Source organism: Salmo salar, unplaced genomic scaffold (assembly GCF_965601325.2).
Source record: "Salmo salar unplaced genomic scaffold, fSalSal1 ptg000129l, whole genome shotgun sequence".
NCBI classification, from domain to species: domain Eukaryota; kingdom Metazoa; phylum Chordata; class Actinopteri; order Salmoniformes; family Salmonidae; genus Salmo; species Salmo salar.
Genome location: NW_027675318.1, coordinates 1,531,262 through 1,558,779, shown reverse-complemented (window position 1 = coordinate 1,558,779; position 27,518 = coordinate 1,531,262). Strand labels below are relative to the sequence as shown.

General features: G+C 39.4%; 1 protein-coding gene across 1 annotated transcript; it reads left to right on the top strand.

Moving 5' to 3' along the window:
• Nucleotides 1-15,629: 15,629 nt before the first annotated feature.
• On the top strand, nt 15,630-23,305 carry LOC145866117 (uncharacterized). Its single transcript, XM_082970973.1, has 2 exons — nt 15,630-16,216; nt 19,442-23,305. Exons 1-2 carry the CDS (start codon nt 16,129-16,131, stop codon nt 20,767-20,769), a joined length of 1,416 nt encoding a protein of 471 aa, XP_082827099.1. The 5' UTR covers nt 15,630-16,128; the 3' UTR covers nt 20,770-23,305.
• Nucleotides 23,306-27,518: the final 4,213 nt, after the last annotated feature.

The window sequence follows — 27,518 nt, the reverse complement described above, 5'->3', positions numbered from 1 at the left end:
AATGGGAAAATGGGAGAGGAGAAATGACTAGAGACAGTGTTGTTTAACTCACTGACCATGACCCATGAGTTCTTCTTACCTTTGTTCAGTAGAAAAGTCTCCCTCTCTAAAGTTTATAGGAGGTTCCATAGAGTCATCACTCTTCATGGACACACAGCTGGATACAGGGGAGGCTGGTCTCTCCTGCTTGATTGGGCTTCAACACAACAGAGACAAATATTACATATCTCACAAACAGGTATTTGTTTAAAATCTATCACTTGATGGTTTCATTTCAGACAAAAATATATCTGCCTCACTCTGTCACGTCCTGACCAGAAAAGGGGTCATTTTGTTATTGCAGTTGCTCAGGACGTGGCAGTGGTGTGTTTGTTTTGTGTGTTTCGTTTTTTTGGGGGGTTATGTTCTATGTTAATATATTTCTGTTTGTTCTAGTTCTTATATTTCTATGTGTAGTTTATTGGGTTGACCTTCAATTGGAGGCAGCTGTTCCTCGTTGCCTCTAATTGAGGGTCCTATTTAGTTGGGGGTGTTTTTCCATGGGTTTGTGGGTAGTTTTTCCGTTTCTATGTACCTTACAGGACTGTTTTTCGTCGTGCTTTTGGTCAGTGTTCATTTCTTTAATACATTCAAGAAGATGATTCACATTCCCGCTGCAGTTTGATCCCATCCTTACGACGAACCTGACACACTCTCAAATGTGACCGACCGGCTCAATTTGGTAATTAACTAAATTAACTAAATGTATGGTGTTTTTGGTTTATGTCAGTTTAATTGTTTGTTATGGTATAAGTGGTTATGGTTGTAAGTGATAAAATAAACTAGAAGATTGTATATTTTGGAATTCTGAGTAATTACTTCATTAGTAAGGAATTACACATTATTCAGTAGTACTGCAGTTGCTACATAATTCCAATAGATGGCAGCATAAGACCACAATGACAATTCAGAAGATCAGTTTAGTTTTCTCCCTGGATGCACCACCACTCCCCCTCATAGGAAAACTCCTGTGTGGGCTTCTGTCTGTCCTTTCCACACTGCTAACGCAAGAGGAAGACTGCAAAAGCATTTAAAAGATTACTGTTTAGTAATATAATGATGATTCATGTTTATTATTACCTGTTTTTATTTGAAAAGCCAAGGGGCATGTTGTGGTAAATTTACTAACCGGGAGGGTTGAATGATGTAATTTATTGGAGGGCTGGAAGATGCACTCTTGTCTTTTCTATTCTGAGGTTGTTTACTCACAATATCAGATATTAAGATTTTTTTATCATGCATGTAATGTTATACTAAGGTTGAGGTTCTGACTAGTGATAATTTACCTGGGGTTCAATACCTTTTTGGTCACTATTTTTGTTGCTCTCCCAAAAGTAACACAGCCCTAACACGAGATATATAGCTAACTAAAGTAATGAGTGACCATTTTAGAGAATCATGGGACATATAGTCTGTGGTTGCATGCTATTTTATGTCAATCATATTGCTGCTTGTAGCCTATAACTGATGCTTTGTGGTCTTATGCTTCCATCTATTGGAAATATTTAGCAATTAAAAGCTATTCATTCACATACAGACATGGTGAGGTAGCTGAGAAATAAAGTGTATTTTTCCCATTAATTCCTTAGATCAGTCTCAAACCTTCCCCATCTATCCCACGCCAATTGCTGGACTTTCACATAGAGGTCACCAGGTCACCAAGTTTAAAACACATTTTGAAAATTAAACTAGTGTGTCTTGTTAATCAAGTGTTCTGCCTTACAAATAGTAAATCTAATAAAATAACAAAACAATAAAAGCAAAATGCTTAGATAGATTTTGGTTAACAAAATAATCAAAATGCTATTTAGTACTAAAATAGTTTCTAGAACTGTTCTACGCTACCCTACCCTGGAATTAGGGTTCAGGCTAAAACAGGTAATACGTAGTGTTAAGAGTTTCTGCACATCACGTTGTGACATCTGCTGATGTAAAAAGGGCTTCATAAATACATTAGATTGATTGTTAGGTTCAGGGTATTTAAAGAGATAAACTGTATGGGTTTATATCTCTCTTGCCCCTCCCTGTGGCCTTCTGTGGGTACTACATACCTCATTCACGACACCTGCTAGGCTCATAATCTGAGGTAGCAACTGTGTCAGATCTACAAATCAATGAGCTAGACATTTTACATTTACATTTAAGTCATTTAGCAGACGCTCTTATCCAGAGCGACTTACAAATTGGTGCATTCACCTTATGATATCCAGTGGAACAACCACAAATCTTTTAAGGGGGGGGGGGGGGTTAGAAGGATTACTTTATCCTATCCTAGGTATTCCTTAAAGAGGTGGGGTTTCAGGTGTCTCCGGAAGGTGGTGATTGACTCCGCTGTCCTGGCGTCGTGATGGAGCTTGTTCCACCATTGGGGTGCCAGAGCAGCGAACAGTTTTGACTGGGCTGAGCGGGAACTGTGCTTCCTTAGAGGTAGGGGGGCCAGCAGGCCAGAGGTGGATGAACGCAGTGCCCTTGTTTGGGTGTAGGGCCTGATCAGAGCCTGAAGGTACGGAGGTGCCGTTCCCCTCACAGCTCCGTAGGCAAGCACCATGGTCTTGTAGCGGATGCGAGCTTCGACTGGAAGCCAGTGGAGAGAGCGGAGGAGCGGGGTGACGTGAGAGAACTTGGGAAGGTTGAACACCAGACGGGCTGCGGCGTTCTGGATGAGTTGTAGGGGTTTAATGGCACAGGCAGGGAGCCCAGCCAACAGCGAGTTGCAGTAATCCATTTGGTTTGCAACTCAGTGAACCTGCGCAGCATTCACTCAATTTGATGCCTTTGAATGAAGATTTCGATGCTTTCGATCTAATTTCCAGCAGCCATTTAAAAACAAGATGTCGTAAAAAAATAAAAAATCTAATTTTAAAGAGTATTCTGTTGTTTAAATCGGCCACATCTTGAAAAAGAGGACATGCAGAAATAATAGTAATAATAATTTAAAAAAGATATACCCATCAAAAATCTATTCATTGAAAATCTGAGAACAGTAATATTGAAGGTACCCATAAGCAACCATTTCTGATGAAAAAACGAATGTGATTTTGGAAATGATTTTGGAAATAAACTCTTAATAATTATTTCAAAAATTGTCATCTCACCTCTTGGCTTTGGTGTCATGTTCCCTAGAGAGTCTCATTTTAGAGGCAGGGCCCCCCTCCACTCTCTCCCCAGAGAGTCTCATTTTAGAGGCAGGTCCCTCCTCTCTCTCCCCAGAGAGACTCATTTTAGAGCACTGACCCCTAAACAGAGATCCAACATGTTGGTTGTGGTTAACACAGTGACAACTAAACAGAGATCCAGGATGTTGGTTGTGGTTAACACAGTCATTCTTTAATGTCAATTGTTGTCATTTATTAATTATCTCTTATGAAACATTTACTAACAGACACATGGAAACAGTCAGGTGATTTAAAGCATCACATGAACATGTAGTTGTGACATTTCATCTCCATGGTAACTGTCAATAATAATAATAATAAGTCACTGTTTGTTAAAGTAGTTATAGACAGAACAGCAACAATAATAATAATAATAATAATAATAATAAGTCACTGTTTGTTAAGGTAGTTATAGACAGTACAGCAACAATAATAATAATAATAGTAATAATAATAATAACAATAATAACAATAATAATAATAATAATAAGTCACTGTTTGTTAAGGTAGTTATAGACAGTACAGCAACAATAATAACAATAATAATAATAAAAATAATAACAATAATAATAATAATAAGTCACTGTTTGTTAAGGTAGTTATAGACAGAACAACAACAATAATAATAATATGTCACTGTTAAGGTAGTTATAGACAGAACAGCAACAATAATAATAATAATAATAATAATAATAATAATAATAAAAATAATAATAATTAGTCTCTGTTTGTTAAGGTAGTTATAGACAGAACAGCAACACAAGGCCATGTCTCACACGTATTTGTATTCACTAACAGTAGACTATTTATTGTCTTTCAATCTGTTCTTTTCTAAACGTATCTGAGAATGTAGACAGAAGGGCTAAAACGGACATGATTGATCCGAGGAGGAAATTGTTGATCCATTCTGGAAGTTTTTTTTTGTTGCATCAAGTGAGAGATGTTATATTATGTAAAGTAGACTAGGTTATAATGTATAATAGCAGTTTGTTAGTGATATGCAGATCAAGGTCTATACCTCGGCTATAGCCTACATATCATAGATGACCAGTCTAAACCTGTTCAGATCAACATAATGTTATAGTCCTACCAGTAGCAGGACAGAGAATGTACTGTATATAACCTACATATCATAGATGACCAGTCTAAACCTGTTCAGATCAACATAATGTTATAGTCCTACCAGTAGCAGGACAGAGAATGTACTGTATATAACCTACATATCATAGATGACCAGTCTAAACCTGTTCAGATCAACATAATGTTATAGTCCTACCAGTAGCAGAACAGAGAATGTACTGTATATAACCTACATATCATAGATGACCAGCCTAAACCTGTTCAGATCAGTTCACAGAGAACATCAGGTTTGTCGGCATGATAAGTGATCATAGCCTTATAATAGTTTGTAGGTAGTCTAGACCAACAGTACGAGAGTCTGCCCGTCTTTCCTACATACCAACACATTTATTCAATGTTACCGAGAAATATGTGCCACAGTTTCATCAGCCATTTTTGTAACTGCGTAGACAACACACTTACTTTCACGTTCATATGAGGAAATCACAAAACTTCTGACAGTCACTGGTGCAGCCGCCTGTTTGCTTGCAGATGAAGTAGCTTTCACAGGCAACTCATTCAACCAGCCTAAACAACAGTAAATACAAGATGTCAAATGGTCAAAAGTGAATCTCAATAGAGCCATATACATTAGAGAGGGGTATATTGCTGCAGATGTTGGATCTTAATTTGAGCCAGTTTGCTACACCAGGAAAATAATCCTGCAGAAACAGGACATTTGAATTATTGTGTGGATTATAATTAATTATAATTAATGAACAGTTTTAAAATGGAAAAGTGGAATTTATCATCTTCAGAAACCTTTTCTAAAGTTTAATTACACTCAATTACACTACAAGTTTAGTTTTTCTGCAACAGGGTGATCAAATTAAGATCCTACATCTGTACAGAGTTTATGTCTTTATCTGAAAAGGGCAGTTTGAATTATTAGCAATAACATTGCAACTGTCAGCTGATGTAAACCTCTGTGATTGGATGTTATAGACCCCCATTCATATCCCCATGTACAATTATGTGTACAGATGTAGGATCTTAATTTGATCACCCCCCACTGCAGAAGAACTTTCCAGCAATGCAGGAAATGTAAAACTTGTAGTGTATTTGAGGTTTAAAAAGGCTTCTGAAGTTTGTAATTTCCACTTAGAAATTTCAGACTTGTGTTTTCCTTACGAAAAATGTAGTAACCCCTACAAAAATGTCCATTAATTATAATTCACATAATAATTCACATTTTCTGTTGCTGCAGGAATATTTTCCTGCTGTAGTAAACTGGCTCAAATTAAGATCCTACATATGTACGTGCAAATGTACTTGGTGATTGTGATTCTACAAAGGTTGAGTCTCCAGATTCCCTTGCTGCTCTGGAGAAATAATGAAATGGTTGTCATGGTGATTTAAACAGGGACCTGGTTACCTCCCAACTCTGATGTCATTTGTTACATTTCACCCTGTTGATAAAGGCAGCTACAAGGATGAACCCAGAAGACAACTCTAAATCAACACTCACTGATATTATCCTAAAATCCTTTCACTCATATTGTGGTGTCTCTTCGTTTAACAGATAGTCTATGATATTAATATTGTAGCAAACAGTGGTGCAGGGCAGTGAACCCAGGTCGCTGGTGAACAAGGAAAACACCCTATGCATCGCACAAATAGGGTTAACCCAGTATTTATTTATTTATTCATTTTACTAGGCAAGTCAGTTAAGAACAAATTCTTATTTTCAATGATGGCTTAGGAACAGTGGGTTAACTGCCTTGTTCAGGGGTAAACAACCGATTTTTACCTTGTCAGCTCAGGGATTTGATCTTGCAGCCTTTCGGTTACTAATCCAACGCTCTAGAGCGTTGGAGCGCAGCTACCTGCCGCCCCAAGTAAGATTAACCCAGTATCAGTATTAATATTGTTAACCCAGTATCAGTATCAATAGTGTTAACCCAGTATCAGTATTAATAGTGTTAACCCAGTATCAGTATCAATAGGGTTAACCCAGTATCAGTATCAATAGGGTTAACCCAGTATCAGTATTAATAGGGTTAACCCAGTATCAGTATTAATAGGGTTAACCCAGTATCAGTGTTAATAGTGTTAACCCAGTATCAGTATCAATAGTGTTAACCCAGTATCAGTATTAATAGTGTTAACCCAGTATCAGTATCAATAGTGTTAACCCAGTATCAGTATCAATAGGGTTAACCCAGCATCAGTATTAATAGTGTTAACCCAGTATCAGTATCAATAGGGTTAACCCAGTATCAGTATCAATAGGGTTAACCCAGTATCAGTATTAATAGGGTTAACCCAGTATCAGTATTAATAGGGTTAACCCAGTATCAGTATTAATAGTGTTAACCCAGTATCAGTATCAATAGGGTTAACCCAGTATCAGTGTTAATTAGTCCCGTGCTTCAGCTACTCAGACCCCTCACACATCCGGTCCATTCTGATGACCTCACAGACACCATACCACTTCTGACACCAATGTAGCAAACAGCTGGGCAGGGAAGTGAACCCAGGTCGCACCTGAACTATAGTATCTGAATATTGATATATTGAATTTGACTTGACCACATCCAGTCAGCTCCATTTTGTCTGATTAAACTGACACCAACCTGTCTCAGTAGTAGTAGACTGTTAGGAGTGTTTTACTGTCATTCACTATACTAACATTACACCAACCTGTCTCAGTAGTAGTAGACTGTTAGGAGTGTTTTACTGTCATTCACTATACTAACATTACACCAACCTGTCTCAGTAGTAGTAGACCGTTAGGAGTGTTTTACTGTCATTCACTATACTAACATTACATTTAATTTATCTACACACTTTACAATAATCCCTGGCAGGATTCTCACCTTGAAACTTCATTGTGATTTTTTTCTGTTCTGTTCTGTATATTCTGATGGGTGAGGCCTGAGCTGGAATGTGAAGCTAACTGAAGCTGGCTAGCTTTAGAAAACCAGTATATCAAGCCTGTATCATAGTATACCCCTCAGGCTACGTTCAGGTTTCAGCAAGAGGCAGGTATCAGCATGCCGAGTCGTAGGCGACAACCTGGGTTGTATTCATTAGTTTACTCCACAGCCAACAGTTTTAAGATGTTAAATAAAACATGAACCGTTTACTCTAAACGCTGTACAATGTGACCTAAACGGTTTCTGTTGCCAAACGTTTTGCTACGGTGGGCACTAATGAATACCACAAACTGTTTTGAGGAAGTGTAAGTTGTTGTTAGTCTCTCGAACATTATTTATTTGTCTCTCTTTCACACAACATACCTTCCTGAGTGAAAAGAGTTAACTGTAGATTATAAAGAGAAAATGTTTGTTTGTTGCTAGTTGTGTTTTAAGCCTGTTTTGAGAGGACAAGTCTATAGACCTATGATACAGTACACTCTTAGAATAAAGGGTTCCAAACGGGTCCTCCGGCCGTCCCCATAGGAGAACGCTTTTGGGTTCCAGGTAGAACCCTTCTGGCTTCCATGTAGAACCCTCTGTGGAAAGGGTTCTTCACGGAACCCAAAAGTGTTCTACCTAGTACCAAAAAAAGGGTTCTACAAAGGGTTCTCCTATGGGGACAGCCAAAGAACCCTTTTAGATTGTAGATAGTGTAGGAGCGATCACCCTGGGGCACACAGATTGGCACAGAACAAATTCACCCCACGGATCTAATTTATATCCAAAACATTTTAAAGAGAGTAGGAATATTATAACACTGTCCACCAAAAACATAATTAACTATATTAATACACACAACAATATCATCAACTATATGAATACACATAACAATATCATCAACTATATTAATACACACAACAATACCATCAACTATATGAATACACACAACAATACCATCAACTATATTAATACACACAACAATATCATCAACTATATTAATACACACAACAATATCATCAACTATATTAATACACATGACAATCGTCGTCTTACCTTTTATCTCTCAATAGAAACAGAGTCTGAATGATCATTCGGTCGTCGAAAGTTACTTTCGTTTGCTCTGCTCATTTACATATCAGGTTCTACCTGTTCTCTCCGAGTCCCTCTCTCTTTACAGCTCTTACAATGAGCCTTGACAAACATTCTACAACTGTCTGGAAGTCTATTGGAGGGATGTGACACCATTCTTCCACAAGAAATTACATCATTTGGTGTTTAATTGATGGTAAGTTTTCAATTGTGTTGAGACTCTGACCTGTCCAATGAGCCACATTGATTAAAGAATCCTACAGTACTTAAACACCCTCTCACTCACACACACACACACACACACACACACACACACACACACACACACACACACACACACACACACACACACACACACACACACACACACACACACACACACACACATACAGACTCACAAACAGTGCAGTAATTAGAACCCCTATAGCAGCTATAAGTACTACAGTCTTCTCAACACTCCCCTTCTTTGCCTCTCTCCATCACTTTCTCTGTGTCATCTGTTGCTGTCTCTGTGTCTTGTCTGGTGTCTCTCTCCATCATATCCTATTCTTCTGTTGCTGTCTCTGTGTCTTGTCTGGTGTCTCTCTCCATCATATCCTATTCTTCTGTTGCTGTCTCTGTGTCTTGTCTGGTGTCTCTCTCCATCACCAGAATAATTGGTGAGGGTTAGGCCTACTACAATACAACATTCAAAACATGAAAACACAACTACATAACTAGCCTGTCCAACCTCTCTTTCGTATCGTCTGAGATCGCTAAAGACTGGAAAGCTGCCGCGGTCATCCCCCTCTTCAAAGGGGGTGACACTCTGGACCCAAACTGCTACAGACCTATATCTATCCTACCCTGCATTTCTAAGGTCTTCGAAAGACAAGTTAATAAACAGATCACCGACCATCTAGAATCCCACCGTACCTCCTCCGCTATGCAATCTGGTTTCAGAGCTGATCATGGGTGCACCTCAGCAACGCTCAAGGTCCTCAACGATATCATAACCACCATTGATAAAAGACAATACTGTGCAGCCGTCTTCATCGACCTGGCCAAGGCTTTCGACTCTGTCAATCACCGTATTCTTATCAGCAGACTCAACAGCCTTGGTTTCTCAAATGATTTCCTCGCCTGGTTCACCAACTACTTTTCAGATAGAGTTCAGTGTGTGAAATCGGAGGGCCTGTTGTCCGGGCCTCTGGCAGTCTCTATGGGGGTACCACAGGGTTCAATTCTCGGGCCGACTCTTTTCTCTGTATACATCAATGATGTTGCTCTTGCTGCTGGTGATTCTCTGATCCACCTCTACGCAGACGACACCATTCTGTATACTTCTGGCCCTTCTTTGGACACTGTGTTAACAACCCTCCAGACGAGCTTCAATGCCATACAACTCTCCTTCTGAGGCCTCCAACTGCTCTTAAATGTAAGTAAAACTAAATGCATGCTCTTCAACCGATCGCTGCCTGCACCTGCCCGCCCATCAAGCATCACTACTCTGGACGGTTCTGACTTAGAATATTTTGACAACTACAAATACCTAGGTGTCTGGTTAGACTGTAAACTCTCCTTCCAGACTCACATTAAGCATTTCCAATCCAAAATTAAATCTAGAATCGGCGTCCTATTTCACAACAAAGCCTCCTTCACTCATGCTGCCAAACATACCCTTGTAAAACAGACTATCCTACCGATCCTTGACTTCGGTGATGTCATTTACAAAATAGCCTCCAACACTCTACTCAGCAAATTGGATGTAGTCTATCACAGTGCCATCCGTTTTGTCACCAAAGCCCGATATACTACCCATCACTGCGACCTGTATGCTCTCGTTGGCTGGCCCTCGCTTCATATTCGTCTCCAAACCCACTGGCTCCAGGTCATCTATAAGCCTTTGCTAGGTAAAGCCACCCCTTATCTCAGCTCACTGGTCACAATACCAGCTGCCTCTAATTGGAGGTCATTGAAAAAACACAACATAGATAGAAAAACCTAGAATAAACATAGAAATAGAAAATATAGAACATACATCAAAACCCTGAAACACACAAAACAAACACCCCCCTGCCACGCCCTGACCAAACTACAATAACAAATAACCCCTTTTACTGGTCAGGACATGACATTTATCCCATGTGTAACTCTGTGTTGTTTCTGTCAAACTGCTTTGCTTTATCTTGGCCAGGTCGCAGTTATAAATGAGAACTTGTTCTCAACTGGCCTACCTGGTTAAATAAAGGTACATAAAATAAGAAATAACACAGAACTCTCAACTAGTTTCATCAAACAGAAAAACAACAAGAAAGCTGGATAAACACATTCAGATTTCTAGATGCTGCACTTTTCTTTTGCGTTTTAGGGGTCATAGGTCAGATCAGTTGTCATGGTTGATATGCATGGACTAAAAAACAAACTTGAAACCATTTTTCTCAGATTCACTGTTTGTGTAGATGCTGTTTGTCTTTTCTAGGACAGTAGTTCAGGTGGCTGTTTGTGTAGATGCTGTTTGTCTTTGTAGGGCAGTAGTTCAGGTGGCTGTTTGTGTAGACTGCTCCTTGTCTTTTCTAGGGCAGTAGTTCAGGTGGCTGTTTGTGTAGACTGCTCCTTGTCTTTTCTAGGGCAGTAGTTGGCTTCCCTTGTACCTTAGTCTGCCTCCTGTCCCTCCTATCTCCATGGTTGCACCTTCCTGAAAACAATGACTTCATACTTTGCTGAAACCTGTTCTGCCAGTTCATGTCCTTAAAGACTAGAATGTTCCATTGTGGTTACCCAAAAAGATGACAAAATAGTTCACACATTCATCATCCAGGGTTACTGTCAAACAGACATGTGACATTTCTGGTTTGTCCATAACTTGTTTCCTGCTTGTAGCAGGCCGTGTTAACAGGAATCATTTTCTCTAACTAGAAGTCATGTGATTTTGTCACGCTTGTCGTCGGTGAATGAGGACCAAAACGCAGCAGGTACGTGAATGCTCATCTTGATTTTTAATTATCTTCAAAAATGAACGTACAAAATAACAAAGAACGAACAATCGACAAAAAACAGTCTGGTACGGCACAAGGCTATACACAGAATAATCACCCACCAATCACACACACAAACACACCCTCATATATGGGACTCTCAATCAAAGGCAGATAGACAACACCTGCCTTCAACTGAGAGTCCCAACCCCAATTAACCAAACATAGAAACACACACACCAGACTAACCATAGAATACAAACACATAGACCATCAACCAAAAACCCGGAAATACTAAATCAAACACCCTTTACACAAACACACCACCCCGAACCACATAAAACAAATACCCTCTGCCACGTCCTGACCAAACTACAAAAACAATTAACCTTATACTGGCCAGGACGTGACACACCACCTCTGTCGTGTACCAGTTCACCACTGGCCTGAAATAAACCCTCAATTCAGAGGTCAGGTCTTTGTCTTACGGATCCTGGATCCACCCGTGCACGGTTTCCAGCAGTTCCTTGGGACGACAGAGGCAGGTATTGAGATCCGGCTCGAAGGACCAAGTTGTCACGAGAATTTTCATCCCAATGTTATTAACTCAAAACTCACTATATGCTTTGACCAATTCCCCGGGGGTTGTAAGGCCCCGGTTAATAGAAGAATTCGACAAAGTCCCAGAAGTCAGCAAAAGGTTAGTTCTTTATTGAGAGAGCTCTTAATATCATACAATGTACACAGCCTTTTATACCTAACATTTGGTCATAACATATGTCATACTCCTTACAAATGCCCCTCCTCTTCTTTAACCTGTCTGGGCTAGGGGGCAGTATTTTCACGGCCGGATAAAAAACGTACCCGATTTAAACTGGTTACTACTCTTTTCCAGTATATTCGGATATAAAACACTCCAAAGTTTGTAAAATTGTTTGAATGGTGTCTGTGAGTATAACAGAACTCATATGGCAGGCCAAAACCTGAGAAGATTCCATACAGGAAGTGCCCTGTCTGGCCCATAAATGGCATTCTTCTGCTTCTGTGGCATCTCTATTGAAAATACAGCATCTCTGCTGTAACGTGACAATTTCTAAGGTTCCAATAGGCTCTCTGAAGGAGAATGAGTTATGAATTAACAGGTATAAATGATGGGTTATGAATTAACAGGTATAAATGATGGGTTATGAATTAACAGGTATAAATGATGGGTTATGAATTAACACATCCCCTGCGAGCCCAGGCATTTCAATACCTTCAGGATTTCTTACGGTCCATGTGCAATGTATATGGTTATCTCTGTCTCTCTCTCCATCTCTTCTTTAACAAGCAGCCATGTTGTTGTCATTCCACTAGGGACCTGTTTTCAGCATTTTAAGTCTCCAGTCAATAACCGGTACACTGGGATTATCCCTCAACACCCTTTACACATGTACTGTACTGGGATTATCCCTCTACACCCTTTACACATGTACTGCACTGGAATAATCCCTTTACACCCTTTACACATGTACTGCACTGGGATTATCCCTCAACACCCTTTACACATGTACTGCACTGGGATTATCCCTCTACACCCTTTACACATGTACTGCACTGGAATTATCTCTCTATACATGTACTGCACTCAGGGTACAATTACATGACATTTTCTCAAGAGCAATTCCTGAGGGGGACACCAAAAGTAGTGCTGTAACACATAGCCTACATTGTAATATGGTAAATGTATATTGAGGAACCAAAGAAATAAGGTGTTTGCCGTACTCCTAACTACCGGTACCCAAAACTACACAACTAATCACAACAGCAATACCATTGCCTTTAACAAATCTTAGTTCAGTCACCAGTTTAAGTTGAGAGTGGGGGTATCCATGGCATTTTCCAATTATGTTCCTATTTTACTAGTCAAAAAAATTGAGAACCTTTCATAATGTTGCCAAACAAAGACTCAACAAACTTACCTGAGACTCCCTGTCTCTGCCAGTCTGTCCCTGCATATCTGTCCCCAACTCTGCTGTCTGTGTGCCATCTGTTGCCTGCTCTGCCTAATGACATCATTGTGAAACATTTCCATTAGAATTTCATTTCTTTCTTATGAACTTTTTATCAACTAGTCTTTGAGATATTAGGCTACTAGGGATCTTACTATGCGTTTTGGTGTATTGAAAAATACTCTGATGTCCGTATTTTATTTTTCTGCCATTTTTCTACCTGGCTGGCTGGCTGGCTGGCTACACACACACACAGTGTGTAGGTTATTTACAGTAGGAGATGGGCTTCTATCATCTTCTATCATTCTATTTGGGCTTCGATCTAAAAGGTAGATAGCAAATGTGAAACGGATTGCAGTGACAAGAGTTGACAGCTGTATGAGTTCACCATTTACACAACATATGCTGCAACCTTTTGTAATTTTAATAGTTTGTTTCATATTTGCTGGCTTCCAACAATAGCTGAATTTGCAAAGCAAGCGACCACCAATTCAGTTTCAGTGGTGTTTGCTATAATCTTTGCTACCCGGGTTAAATAAAGGTGAAGTAAAATAAATAAATAAAAGTTCCCTTGCGACAATTTAGCTTTTGCAACGAGACCATTAAATATAGTTAAGACAATGGTAGAAGAGAGTGTAGTTCAGTTCAGTTTAAACTTCAGTTTATCGCTAACCTTATCACAGGGACTTCGAAGCACTAACTTACATCATCTGCATGCTGATCTTGGAATAAATTGACGATAGCAAAGATTCCATCTTTGACGACGCCACATAAATGGAATAGGTACTAGCTAGCTTAATAGTTAATATTTGCGCACTAGCTCTGCATATTCAGCTAGTGTGTGTGCGCGATTGACTGGATGAACCTCACGTCAGTTACGTGCATTGAGTGCCTTTCAGACAGTAGACACGACCCCTCTGTTACCTTGCCAACTAAGGAACTGGCAGTGGATCAAACCATTGTGAGGCAAAGGGTGGGGGGTCGCAATCTTTTGAAACTTAAAAATGCGCTATTAAGTGTCTATAATCAGCACAATTGCTTTCATTGCATATTATTAATATTATTTAAATTACATAGTTATGTTTCAGTGATATATTGGGGGGACAAATCATATTTTTCCCAGGATGGGGGAGTCGTGTCCCCCCCGCCCCCCCCCCTGGGATTTCCGCCCCTGACTGCACTGGAATTATCCCTCTTCAGTTAGAAGCACTCACTTTAAGAGTGTGCTCCTAATCTCAGCTCGTTACCTGTATAAAAGACACCTGGGAGCCAGAAATCTTTCTGATTGAGAGGGGGTCAAATACTTATTTCCCTCACTAAAATGCAAATAATTTTATAACATTTTTGACATGCATTTTTCTGGATTTTTTTGTTGTTATTCTGTCTCTCACTGTTCAAATAAACCTACTATTAAATTATAGACTGATCATTTCTTTGTAAGTGGGAAAATGTACAAAATCAGCAGGGGATCAAATACTTTTTTCCCCCACTGTACATCTACATGATGTATTGTTACACCATGTAGGAGCAGTATAGACCTAGTCTGTTCATTATATACTACATGATGTATTGTTACACCAAAATAAGGGAAATTATATTATTTTATACTAATACAATTGCTCAGAGAAAGAGATTTAGTTTAACATGTAATTCTCAAAATGTAGGGGTCTGAATTATTGCTACCCATGTTTTCAATACTCCAGCACCCTCCCCTTGGGAGGATAACGACACTGAAATGTTTAATGAGATTAGAGAACACATTGGGTGGGACCTTAGACCCTTCCTCCATACAGAATCTCTCCAGGTCTTTGTTTTATTTAGTCTGTCTTATGGACTGCCCTGTTCAATTCAAACCACAGGTTTTCAATGGAGTTCAAGTCCGAAGACTGAGATGGCCATTGAAAATGTTGATTTTGTGCCCAAATAACCATTTCTTTGTGGATGTTGATGTGTCTTGCTGGAAGATCCACTTATGGCCAAGTTTCAGCCTCCTAGCAGAGAGGTAACCAGGTTTTGGGCTAAAATATCCTGGTAGTGGGTAAAGTTGATTTATTTTATACATTTTAGCTCATCTTTATCAAGGGTATTAATAACTAGGTGCTTATTTTGATATCTAGTTATTTGACTGAGTCAGAAATACAGATGTGGAGTAGATGTAGAGTTTGTTTTAAATTCTCATAAAAAACTGAACTAATCAAACAACACTTGTTGCTCTTTATACGTGTTGATATAATATTAATATTTAATGGAGAGAAAAAAACGTTTCCCTAAACTGCTTTATAATATTATAATTCAATGAAGAATAAAAATAGTTTTCCCTCCTCAACTGCGTTTCCTCCCTCCAGACAGCAGATGGCGATATGTGTCTTTCAGGCGATGTTTCTAGTGTGACGTATAATCTAGTGGACGGAACGCTTCTTCAACAACTGCAGCCACCTCGGTAGCTCGCTAGCCAACAAAGTCGGAACATTCAAGTTCTTTAGACAATTTCGTGGTTTATTTGCCACTCTGATTTAAACATACTTATGTGGAAACAACGAGCTACCCCATTTAATTTCATATTTACGTTGTAAGTCAACTATCTGGCTGGTTAAGTTAGCATTAGCCTAGCTAGCTAACATCCCCGACCATGCGCTCACTAAGCTACTCTCCTCCTGCTAAAGAAGAGGTCTGCTGGACGGAGAAAGAGGGACTGTGGCTGAACGTTGTCGTGAAAGAGGAAGAGGAGGATGTTACAATACAAAAACAAGTAGAGGGTGAAGCTGTTACCGTGAAAGAAGAAGAGAAAGACGTTTCAGTGAAAGAAGAGGAAGCGTTCAGAGTGAAAGAGGATGAGGATGTTACTGTGAAAGAAGAGGAGGAAGATGCAGTTTTTGGAGTGGAGGATGAAGTGAAAGAAGATGAAGACGTTTTTTGAATGAAGGATGAAGAGGGGGAGATTACTGTCACATTAGAGGAGGACGAAGAAGAGAAGACTGGAGATCTGATTAACACCAGTAACTACAGTGAGTACTATCTAATAAAACAGGGACATTGATCTGATTAACACCAGTAAATACAGTGAGTACTATCTAATAAAACAGGGACATTGATCTGATTAACACCAGTAAATACAGTGAGTACTATCTAATAAAACAGGGACATTGATCTGATTAACACCAGTAAATACAGTGAGTACTATCTAATAAAACAGGGACATTGATCTGATTAACACCAGTAAATACAGTGAGTACTATCTAATAAAACAGGGACATTGATCTGATTAACACCAGTAAATACAGTGAGTACTATCTAATAAAACAGGGACATTGATCTGATTAACACCAGTAAATACAGTGAGTACTATCTAATAAAACAGGGACATTGTTCTGGTTAACACCAGTAAATACAGTGAGTACTATCTAATAAAACAGGGACATTGATCTGATTAACACCAGTAAATACAGTGAGTACTATCTAATAAAACAGGGACATTGATCTGATTAACACCAGTAAATACAGTGAGTACTATCTAATAAAACAGGGACATTGATCTGATTAACACCAGTAAATACAGTGAGTACTATCTAATAAAACAGGGACATTGATCTGATTAACACCAGTAAATACAGTGAGTACTATCTAATAAAACAGGGACATTGATCTGATTAACACCAGTAAATACAGTGAGTACACAAACCATTTTGAGAACTTGTTCTCAACTGGCCTACCTGGTTAAATAAAGGTAATATATATATATATATATATATATATATAGTAACTTTATTGACAACACCCAAATGGATACTGTCATTAATGTGGTTCTTCAATAATTACACATAATTCATAATACTGTAGCTGTTTAGTTACAGTCACATGTTCAACTATCATCAGCTGATCCAGGAAATCATTTTCTGAATGACAGTCACATGACAAACATCAGGACATGCAACAACAACCAAAGTGCTTCTTCATTCATTACTCTGGTAAAGACAGTTATGCCGTGCTCCATGTTGGATCCATCATCCCTAACAAATGGATGTTTATAATGTGTTATTGTCTGCTTGATTTACAGTAGGGTCTCGTTAGTCTGTCTGGACACAGAGATACTTAGCTCATAATGTGTAGAGAACTGTTCCTTGATGGATAGGCTATTGTACAACACACAGAGATATTTTCCTTTATTCAGGACATTTAGAATGACAACACATTACAGAGTAGCCTAGTGGGATTATTCACAAAATTATCTGGTGATCAGGTTATGAAATGTCATGACAAAGACATTTTAATTTCCATGTTTCACCTGAAATATTAAATGATTTATAGTCCTACGTCTATGTTATTGTTAGGTGAAGTTATGGGTCCTACAGTAGGTCTATGTTGTTGTTAGGTGAAGTTATGGGTCCTACAGTAGGTCTATGTTGTTGTTAGGTGAAGTTATGGGTCCTACAGTAGGTCTATGTTATTGTTAGGTGAAGTTATGGGTCCTACAGTAGGTCTATGTTGTTGTTAGATGAAGTTATGGGTCCTACAGTAGGTCTGTGTTGTTGTTAGGTGAAGTTATGGGTCCTACAGTAGGTCTATGTTATTGTTAGGTGAAGTTATGGGTCCAACAGTAGGTCTATGTTGTTGTTAGGTGAAGTTATGGGTCCTACAGTAGGTCTATGTTGTTGTTAGGTGAAGTTATGGGTCCTACAGTAGGTCTATGTTATTGTTAGGTGAAGTTATGGGTCCAACAGTAGGTCTATGTTGTTGTTAGATGAAGTTATGGGTCCTACAGTAGGTCTGTGTTGTTGTTAGGTGAAGTTATGGGTCCTACAGTAGGTCTATGTTATTGTTAGGTGAAGTTATGGGTCCAACAGTAGGTCTATGTTATTGTTAGGTGAAGTTATGGGTCCTACAGTAGGTCTGTGTTGTTGTTAGGTGAAGCTATGGGTCCTACAGTAGGCCTATGTTATTGTTAGGTGAAGTTATGGGCCAATTTCTTAAACACTTAGTGTACAAACCCTCATTGTCAGGCTGATGTTAAAGCTAGCCAAAGAGCATTTTACTGGTTGAAGTGTTTTTTAAGTATAAAGCAGTTGATTTGCGACAATAACACAAACATATTAAGCAGGAGGTTCAAACGAGCTTTACAATTATAATCCAAAAGTAATGTGAAATGCACTCATAAGCAACCTGTAAATGGAGGCTATTTTTGCTGTCAGCCTATGAGAACTCCCCTGGGTTTTCCCCCACGGTGGTGAATTAGTGAGTAGACACAGAGCTTAATGTGAGTTTCCTTGAGTAGCACTCCTGATCTTGTGCTGTAATATTCAGAATACATTGTGAAAAACTAAAATCTTTGCTCACCATTTTTGCTCCAGGCAGATATACTACATCCATAACTAGTGGTTTCCTCATTAGCAGATATACTACATCCATAACTAGTGGTTTCCTCATTACCAGATATACTACATCCATAACTAGTGGTTTCCTCATTACCAGATATACTACATCCATAACTAGTGGTTTCCTCATTAGCAGTTATACTACATCCATAACAAGTGGTTTCCTCATTACCAGATATACTACATCCATAACTAGTGGTTTCCTCATTACCAGATATACTACATCCATAACTAGTGGTTTCCTCATTACCAGATATACTACATCCATAACTAGTGGTTTCCTCATTACCAGATATACTACATCCATAACTAGTGGTTTCCTCATTACCAGATATACTACATCCATAACTAGTGGTTTCCTCATTACCAGATATACTACATCCATAACTAGCGGTTTCCTCATTACCAGATATACTACATCCATAACTAGTGGTTTCCTCATTACCAGATATACTACATCCATAACTAGTGGTTTCCTCATTACCAGATATACTACATCCATAACTAGCTGTTTCCTCATTAGCAGGGAGGTGTTTCTGCAATCAAATTGTGTGCGCATTGCCCTCGTGCTGCAATTTTAGCAAACACAGAAAGGGGCCTATATTGGAAACCAAAAGTCATCTGGCACACTGCTTAGGATTTCAACAACTTTAATAACTTATTTCTAGTTACTACTAATGTGAAAACAAGACAAAATATGATTGTTGCTAAGTTGACTGTCTTAATGGTCAAATCATTTAACAGAAGTCAATTGTTGTACAAGTTCATGGGTATGCTCTGGGCATCACCTTTTACCTCAAATAAACAGTGGATTTCTGCTGTCGTGGGCCTTTAACCATCTGTCTGACTTTGTTCTCACAGGAGAGAGACGGGACTATCGTGGATCCTCTGGGGAGCCTCAGCAACATCATGATGCTGACGAGGCAGAGAAGAGTCTCTCCAGATCAGAACTCCTCAAGAAACACCAGCGAGTTCACACAGGAGAGAAATCTCACTGCTGCTCTGACTGTGGGAAAAGATTAAACTCTTCACTAGGCCTTAAAATACATCAAAGAATTCACACTGGGGAGAAACCTTATGGCTGTGATCAATGTGGGAAGAGTTTTACTGACTCTAGCAGTCTGACTCAACACCAGAGAATACACACAGGAGAGAAACCTTATAGCTGTGATCAATGTGGGAAGAGTTTTTGTCAATCTAGCCATCTGACAGTGCACCAGAAAAGACACACAGGAGAGAAACCTTATAGCTGTACTCAATGTGGGAAGAGTTTTGTTACATCTAGCCAGCTCACATTACACCAGAGAACACACACAGGAGAGAAACCTTATAGCTGTGGTCAATGTGGGAAGAGTTTTGTTCAATCTAGCCATCTGACTCAACACCAGAGAACACACACAGGAGAGAAACCTTATAGCTGTGGTCAATGTGGAAAGAGTTTTACTAAATCTAGCAGTCTGACTAAACACCAGAGAACACACACAGGAGAAAAACCTTATAGCTGTGGTCAATGTGGGAAGAGTTTTGTTCAATCTAGCCATCTGACTCTACACCAGAGAATACACACAGGAGAGAAATCTTATAGCTGTTGTCAATGTGGAAAGAGTTTTGCTGCATCTGGCAGTCTGACTCGACACCAGAGAACACATACAGGAGAGAAATCTTATAGCTGTTGTCAATGTGGAAAGAGTTTTGCTGCATCTGGCAGTCTGACTCGACACCAGCGAGTACACACAGGAGAGAAACCATTCCACTGTTCAGATTGTGGGAAAAGATTCTCAACTTCACAGAATTTGAAGACGCACCAGAGAACACACACAGGAGAGAAACCTTTTAGCTGTGATCAATGTGGGAAGAGTTTTACTACATCTAGCAGTCTGACTAAACACCAGAGAATACACACAGATGATAAACCTTATAGCTGTGATCAATGTGGGAAGAGTTTTGTTAAATCTACACATCTGACAGTGCACCAGAGAACACACACAGGAGAGAAATCTTATAGCTGTACTCAATGTGGAAAGAGTTTTACTAAATCTAGCAGTCTGACTCTACACCAGAGAATACACACAGGAGAAAAACCTTATAGCTGTGGTCAATGTGGGAAGAGTTTTGTTCAATCTACAGATCTGAGAGTGCACCAGAGAATACACAGAGGAGAGAAACCTCTTAGCTGTGACCATAGATAATCTGATAAAAGATCTCTGATCAAATATTAGAAACTACATGAAGGAGTTGTTTCATGATATCAATGAATTAATGTCACAATGTAGAATGTTTAAACATTGTAGAAGGAGTATTTTAATGATGTCACAATGTAGAACCCTAAACGTTTGTCCCCTGTTCTATTGATTTCAACATGATATGGATATTAGCCTCAGGGGGAAATCCAGGCTCTGAAATGGAAGAGTTACTATTTATGAGATTTAACAAAAAATGACTAACAAAAAAAGAGTTGTGTTACACTCACCACGTTGGTGACGCACTGGAATCACAATGCAACACTTCAAAATGTAGATAGCTGTTTTCTACAAATTGTCCTCTAACCAGGGATGTACACATTATTCCCAGATTCCATGTGGTTTTGGAGCTGTTAGTTTTAACAGGACTTGCAACCTCATCTCCCTTCTGTCACACAAATGATTTTAGCGATGAGTTATGACAAATAAGTGTTGTGTTCCTTTGTTTAGGGACCCCTAAATTTAAATGTTTCACTCCAAAATGTAGCTGACTGTCTTCGGCAGGTTGTCCTCTAACCAGTGAGGTAAAATATATCTCCCATTTCCATGTGTTTTTTAGTTGTGTTAGTTTCAACAGCACGTACAACCTGATTTCCCCCCTAATCGATATCAGTGATTTATTGCTACTTGTCAAAACAACAGTGTTTCTGGTGCTTGTGCAGTTTATAAGGTGCTTGTTTTTAAAAAGTAATATGATTATTGTGGCAGATGTTTGTGTATATAGCACATGTTATGTTTAGGTTTTCAATTTATCACAAACTGTTTCTGCATATTGGTTATTGATTTGTACATGTTAAAACTGTGTTTTGACATTGGGGATATCCCACCTAGAAAAATGTAATTGAAAATACTTTGAAAAAAGGACTATGCAACCAAATATTTATTTATGCAACCAACTGACAATTTTTGGTACAATTATATTGACATTGTTGCCCTGCTATTAGAATATCAGGGTTCATTCTCAGATGTGCCAACCCAAATGTACTATAGCATGACATTGGGGACTGGGCCCCGATCCAACAACATGCCTATCTAGTGAACCCTGAGAAGAGAGAGAAGCTCGAAATCAGACATGTCCGTGGTGAGGACAACTTGGTTGCTGATTGTGGGCAGTTAAAAAGTTTTGCGTTAGCCAGTGCGTTGCCATTGATTACAATTTATTTTGACTGGTTTTTTGGCGATGAGTTTTATCTCTTATTCTTTTCTGTATTTTTCATTCCAAGGGGACCAGAGTTCTAGAAGGGGGAAAAAATATAAAAAATCCAGAAGCGTTTTAGGAAGACAAGGTTTTTTTCTTGTTTTTAATTGATGACAGCCAGTAGACACCATGTTTATATTGGTGAAGGTGAAGCATTGTAGTTGATTATATTGTGAAATTGAAGTTGTTTTCTGTTGGTGGTGAGCAAACTTTTAAGGTGTTAGTCTTTGGTTTTTCCATTTTGTTTTGAGGTTTGACTTTAGCACGTCTAGCTCGTTAGCACGTCTAGCTCGTTAGCACGTCTAGCTCGTTAGCACGTCTAGCTCGTTAGCACGTCTAGCTCGTCAGCCCGTCTAGCTCGTTAGCCCGTCTAGCTCGTTAGCCCGTCTAGCTCGTTAGCACGTCTAGCTCGTTAGCACGTAGGACGCACTGATTGGTGTCACCTCGTTAGTCAGTATGTGTTACACCTGTGCTGGCTTGTCCATCTCGTTAGTGGGAAGGTGTTTCACCTGAGCTGGTCCAGGTTCTATTTAAGAGTGTCTGGCCCAGTGCTCCAGTTGTCTTGATACATGTGGAGAGTCAACACCTTTAGTTGCTCCACCTTTTTGGTTTGCTTCCTGTCTTTAAGTTTGGTGTGGGTTTTTCTTTTGTTTGCCTCTTCTTGGGCAGATTTAGTGGGTCTCATGGTGGGTGTCTTTTAGGTCCCAGTTGTTGTTACTCGTCAACTTTCAGTGGACACTGAGAGCAAAATTGCAAGATTATGTTATAATACTTTTATTGCATCAAATGGTTGTTTTATGCAACAGATTAGAGGGTTCTTAGAACTATTGTGTCTGTGTTCTACTGAGGATGGGCCTCTGGGAGAAAACACTGACAGGAGATTTACAATGTCTTTTGGGTGATAAAACCTAAAGAGACTGCATTCCAGAGCATGAGATAATGTTTCTGTTCTATATGGTACCAGGGAGAGATGACCTCAGGGCCAGACCCTGGTCTCTACATAAAGAGTACTGTTTTTACAGCAGATACTGTCTGCTGAGAATTATAAGTATCTTTCATACAAATCTTAACCTTGTGACCCGTTCTATACATCTGTTGTTGGTCATTTAGGTTGAAAGGGGTGTATCTTGGCTGTAAAATACCTTTGTACATTTGTATCGTGGCTCTCAAGATTCGTCGACCAGCCATCATTTTTCGTAGAGCACTCAATTGATTCACTTTATATGTGTGTGTTGTTTTGACCTGCTTCCGTATTAGTAAGTGAATAAAGATTTAGTTTTAGAATAACTCTGACTTGTGTGATAAGTTTGTCTCAATTGATATTAAAGAAATTAACCACCACGTATGGGGATGTGAATCTTGACTTGGTGAGCGCTCCTGGTGACCTGGGTAAATGGTCCACAAGGGATTCCTCTAACTTGGGATCTCAGGGAGACCACACTTAGAGAACGGAGCAAATGGACCCACCTTTGATCTGAGAGGCAGTGAGCCGAGTGGATACCACATCTCGAACGTAGTTTAAAAAAAGAAAGAGGTGAGCGAAACACAAAGTTTAGTTTTTAGAAAATCCTCGTAGGCTCTGAGTGTGTATTCCTGTGTGGAGGTGTAAACAGGGCCCAGTCAGGAGGCTCTGAGTGTGTATTCCTGTGTGGAGGTGTAAACAGGGCCCAGTCAGGAGGCTCTGAGGCTGAGTCAGCTATCTCTGTAAACTGGATGAGAACTAGAATCTGTGTTTACTAGTTAAGACCATTTATGATATAGTATAAGATAGTAAGGTGCACCTGTAATTGTTTTAAACCTGGACCCCATTTTAGAAGTATTGAAAGATGTAAATGTATGAGTTTCATTATCCTAGGAACTAACCATTAGATAGAAATGTGGAAATATTCCTGCAGGTTAAAATATTGTTGAAAAACAACTAATTGATTAGGTATGTTTGGGAATAGCATTGTGTGAATGTGGTATGAGAGTTGTGACTGTGATATGAGAGTTGTGTGACTGTGATATGCGAGTTGTGTGACTGTGATATGAGAGTTGTGTGACTGTGATATGAGTCTTAATCTGTCGTCTGGATAGTAACATATAGAAATATGCTTAATCAGATGATTGAAATATGGATAATAAACGGGATGATATTTTAGAAAGCAGCAGAAGGTCTATAGTTCCTGGGAGGCTTGATTTTGCCGTGGTCTCTGGGAGGTTAGAGAACTGTTGAGGATCGCATGGTCATTGTCTGGGAAACTAAAGTTTATTTTTGGTTCCGCTGGGAGGATGTTTGGAGAGATGCTTCGTTGCTATGGAGAGTCCCTGAAAAAGCAAATGGAATGGTTGTCGTGACTACCTGAGAATTTCTTACGTTTTATATGGATTCTGTGAATATATGAAAATATGATGAATTGTATGTGTGTATAATGATTACTAGAGATTTGATGAAGTAATACTGGGAATATAATTAGATACAATTTAAACAACCCATATGTAGACGAACGTAGGTTTTGAGTTGGTATCTTTAATGGATCATTTGATAAAGATGAGGTTTAAGCATTATTAAACTGTCTACAAAGTCTGAGCAGTTGTCTCAGAAACTGATGGGAGTGTGTCCACTTTAGGGTAAGTTACCCTAACGATGTAACTATAAAACGCTTATTGGATTTTCTCCGTCCGGGTACTATATTTCAAATACATGTAAATCTACATTTGAAATGGGGGGGGGGTTCTTCCTGGTATGAGAGGAGTTGGGGGGGAGTTTAGTTAGTTAGTTAACGAAGCTAACGTTAGCTAGTTCATTATCACAAAAGTGAGAACTGCTCTAGATTGGAAACTTACGTTAATGAGTGTAAAGCCATGTTGTCTTTATGGAAACGATATACAATATATGGGAAAGAATATAGTTGAGGAAATAATCCAAACCTAGTTGTGCCTAGTTAGGACATAACGTTAGCTAGCTAGCTAACGGTACTGTACTGTAGCTCATACAACGCCGACGGTCAAACCCGGCTTTCTAATATTTACGTTCATTAACTATAGTAACGTTATGGAAGATATTCACAGAAAACCATCATTGTCTTCGTTATTCATTATTACTATGTTATATTATTATAATAAATTATTTCGAGACATATTCAGAGCCAAACATCAACCCAACGTAACCTTTTTAACTGTTGTCGCATCCAAACTTGTCACCATCGTTTTCAGTTGTAATTGCGAAGTTCCCGGAAGAAGTCCAGCAACAACGGAGGTTCCTCGATGAACCCACCTTCTAACAAGTTCTTTGAAGAACCTTTTGGGGCTGTTTTTCATTGACCAAGAACCCTACGGTTCTTAGGGGATCTGACAACAACTCCAGTTGAACCCTTCATTTTTAGAGTGTAGTCGACTCTATTTACTCTCAGATTCAAACATGATGATTAGCATCAACGATCAAGTCAGCTGCTGCTGCTCCAATACAGTATGAGGTGAGACGGTGAACTGATGTTGAACCGGGCAGTCAGCTGCTGCTGCTCCAATACAGTATGAGGTGAGACGGTGAACTGATGTTGAACTGGGCAGTCAGCTGCTGCTGCTCCAATACAGTATGAGGTGAGACGGGGAACTGATGTTGAACTGGGCAGTCAGTCATTTATTCTGTACTATGAGTCTGGTCTAACATTGTGGTGGAAATTCTAACCAATCAGGAGAGACTGTCATTTCTTCAAACAATCAACCTTTATTTGATAAGAATTGCAATAATGTAGCTGGTCAGCCCTACACTCTGAGGTGGAAGGCCGAGAGCTCGATGACACAAGGAGTTCAGAAGCCCACAGTTCCTCCAATAGCTGTCCCTCAACCCTCCAAGATCCCCCCACAGTTCCCCAATAGCTGTTCCTCAAATCCTCCAAGATCCCCCCACTTCTCCCCAATAGCTGTCCCTCAACCCTCCAAGATCCCCCCACAGTTCCCCAATAGCTGTTCCTCAACCCTCCAAGATCCCCCCACAGTTCCCCAATAGCTGTCCCTCAACCCTCCAAGATCCCCCCACAGTTCCCCAATAGCTGTCCCTCAACCCTCCAAGATCCCCCCACAGTTCCCCAATAGCTGTCCCTCAACCCTCCAAGATCCCCCCACAGTTCCCCAATAGCTTTCTCTCAACCATTCGAGACCCCTCCCACAGTCCCCCCTAATAAAAGACAATTAATTCCATTCCCCACCTTCAAGAACCCCCCCAACGCACCAACAACCAAGAGAATGAACTACAGAGACAAAAGGAAAAGACAGAAGAAAACAGCAAACAACAATGCAAAAAACAAAATATAAAACAAAATAATACATTTAAAACAAAGGACATCAAGGACAACTGAAATCATAACAGCAATGCCAACTGTATATGTTTGTGTGCATGTCTGGCTCTATTACATGTATGTGTGTGTTCTTGTATGTGTTTATTTGAATGAGAGTGTGTGTATATGCATGTACCAACACCTGCACGGCATCAGCCTCAGGCAAACCGGCATTAGTTGTAAAAACACTGCCACTTAGTGTCATTCAAATGTACTTTTTATTGTGTTTTATTTGAACTTTTTTAAATTTAATTTTTACTTTTATCTTTTGACCATCATTCTATCTCCTATCATCTATCTACCATGAGGTAGTCACCTGGAATGCATTTCAATTTACAGGTGTGCCTTGTTAAATGTTCATTTGTGGAATTTCTTTCTTTCTTAATGCATTTGAGCCAATCAGTTGTGTTGTGACAAGGTAGGGGTGGTATACAGAAGATAGCCCTATTTGCTGAAAGACCAAGTCTATATTATGGCAAGAACAGCTCAAATAAGCATAAAGAAAAGACAGTCCATCATTACTTTAACACATGAAGGTCAGTCAATGCGGAAACTTTCAGGAACTTTGAAAGATTCTTCAAGCGCAGTCGCAAAAACCATCCATCGCTATGATGAAGCTGGCTCTCATGAGGATTGCCACAGGAAAGGAAGACCCAGAGTTACCTCTGCTGCAGAAGATAAGTTCATTAGAGTTAACTGTGAAGACAACAACTATGCCTATGCGATGGTTTGGGATGAATCGGACCGCAGAGTGAAGGAAATGCAGCCAACAATTGCTCAGCATATGTGGGAACTCCTTCAAGACTGTTGGAAAAGCATTCCAGGTGAAGCTGGTTGAGAGAATGCCAAGAGTGTGCAAAGCTGTCATCAAGGCAAAAGGTGGCTACTTTGAAGAATTTCAAATATAAAATATATTTTGATTTGTTTAACACTTTTTTGGTTACTACATGATTCCATATGAGTTACTTCATAGTTGTGTTGTCTTCACTATTATTGTACATTTTTTACATTTTAGTTATTTAGCTGAAGCTCTTATCCTTACAGTAGTGAATGCATACATCTCATGCATTTTTTTTTTTTTGTACTGGCCCCCCGTGGGAATCTAACCCACAACCCTGGCGTTGCACACACCATGCTCTACCAACTGAGCCACAGGGAAGGCCAACTTAGACAACAGTTAAAAT

Bases quoted from the DNA above. Each gene is read 5' to 3' on its own strand.
- LOC145866117 (XM_082970973.1), top strand. From the start codon at position 16,129: ATGAAGGATGAAGAGGGGGAGATTACTGTCACATTAGAGGAGGACGAA. The intron at 16,217-19,441 runs GTGAGTACTATC...TTGTTCTCACAG, and splicing joins GATTAACACCAGTAACTACA to GAGAGAGACGGGACTATCGT.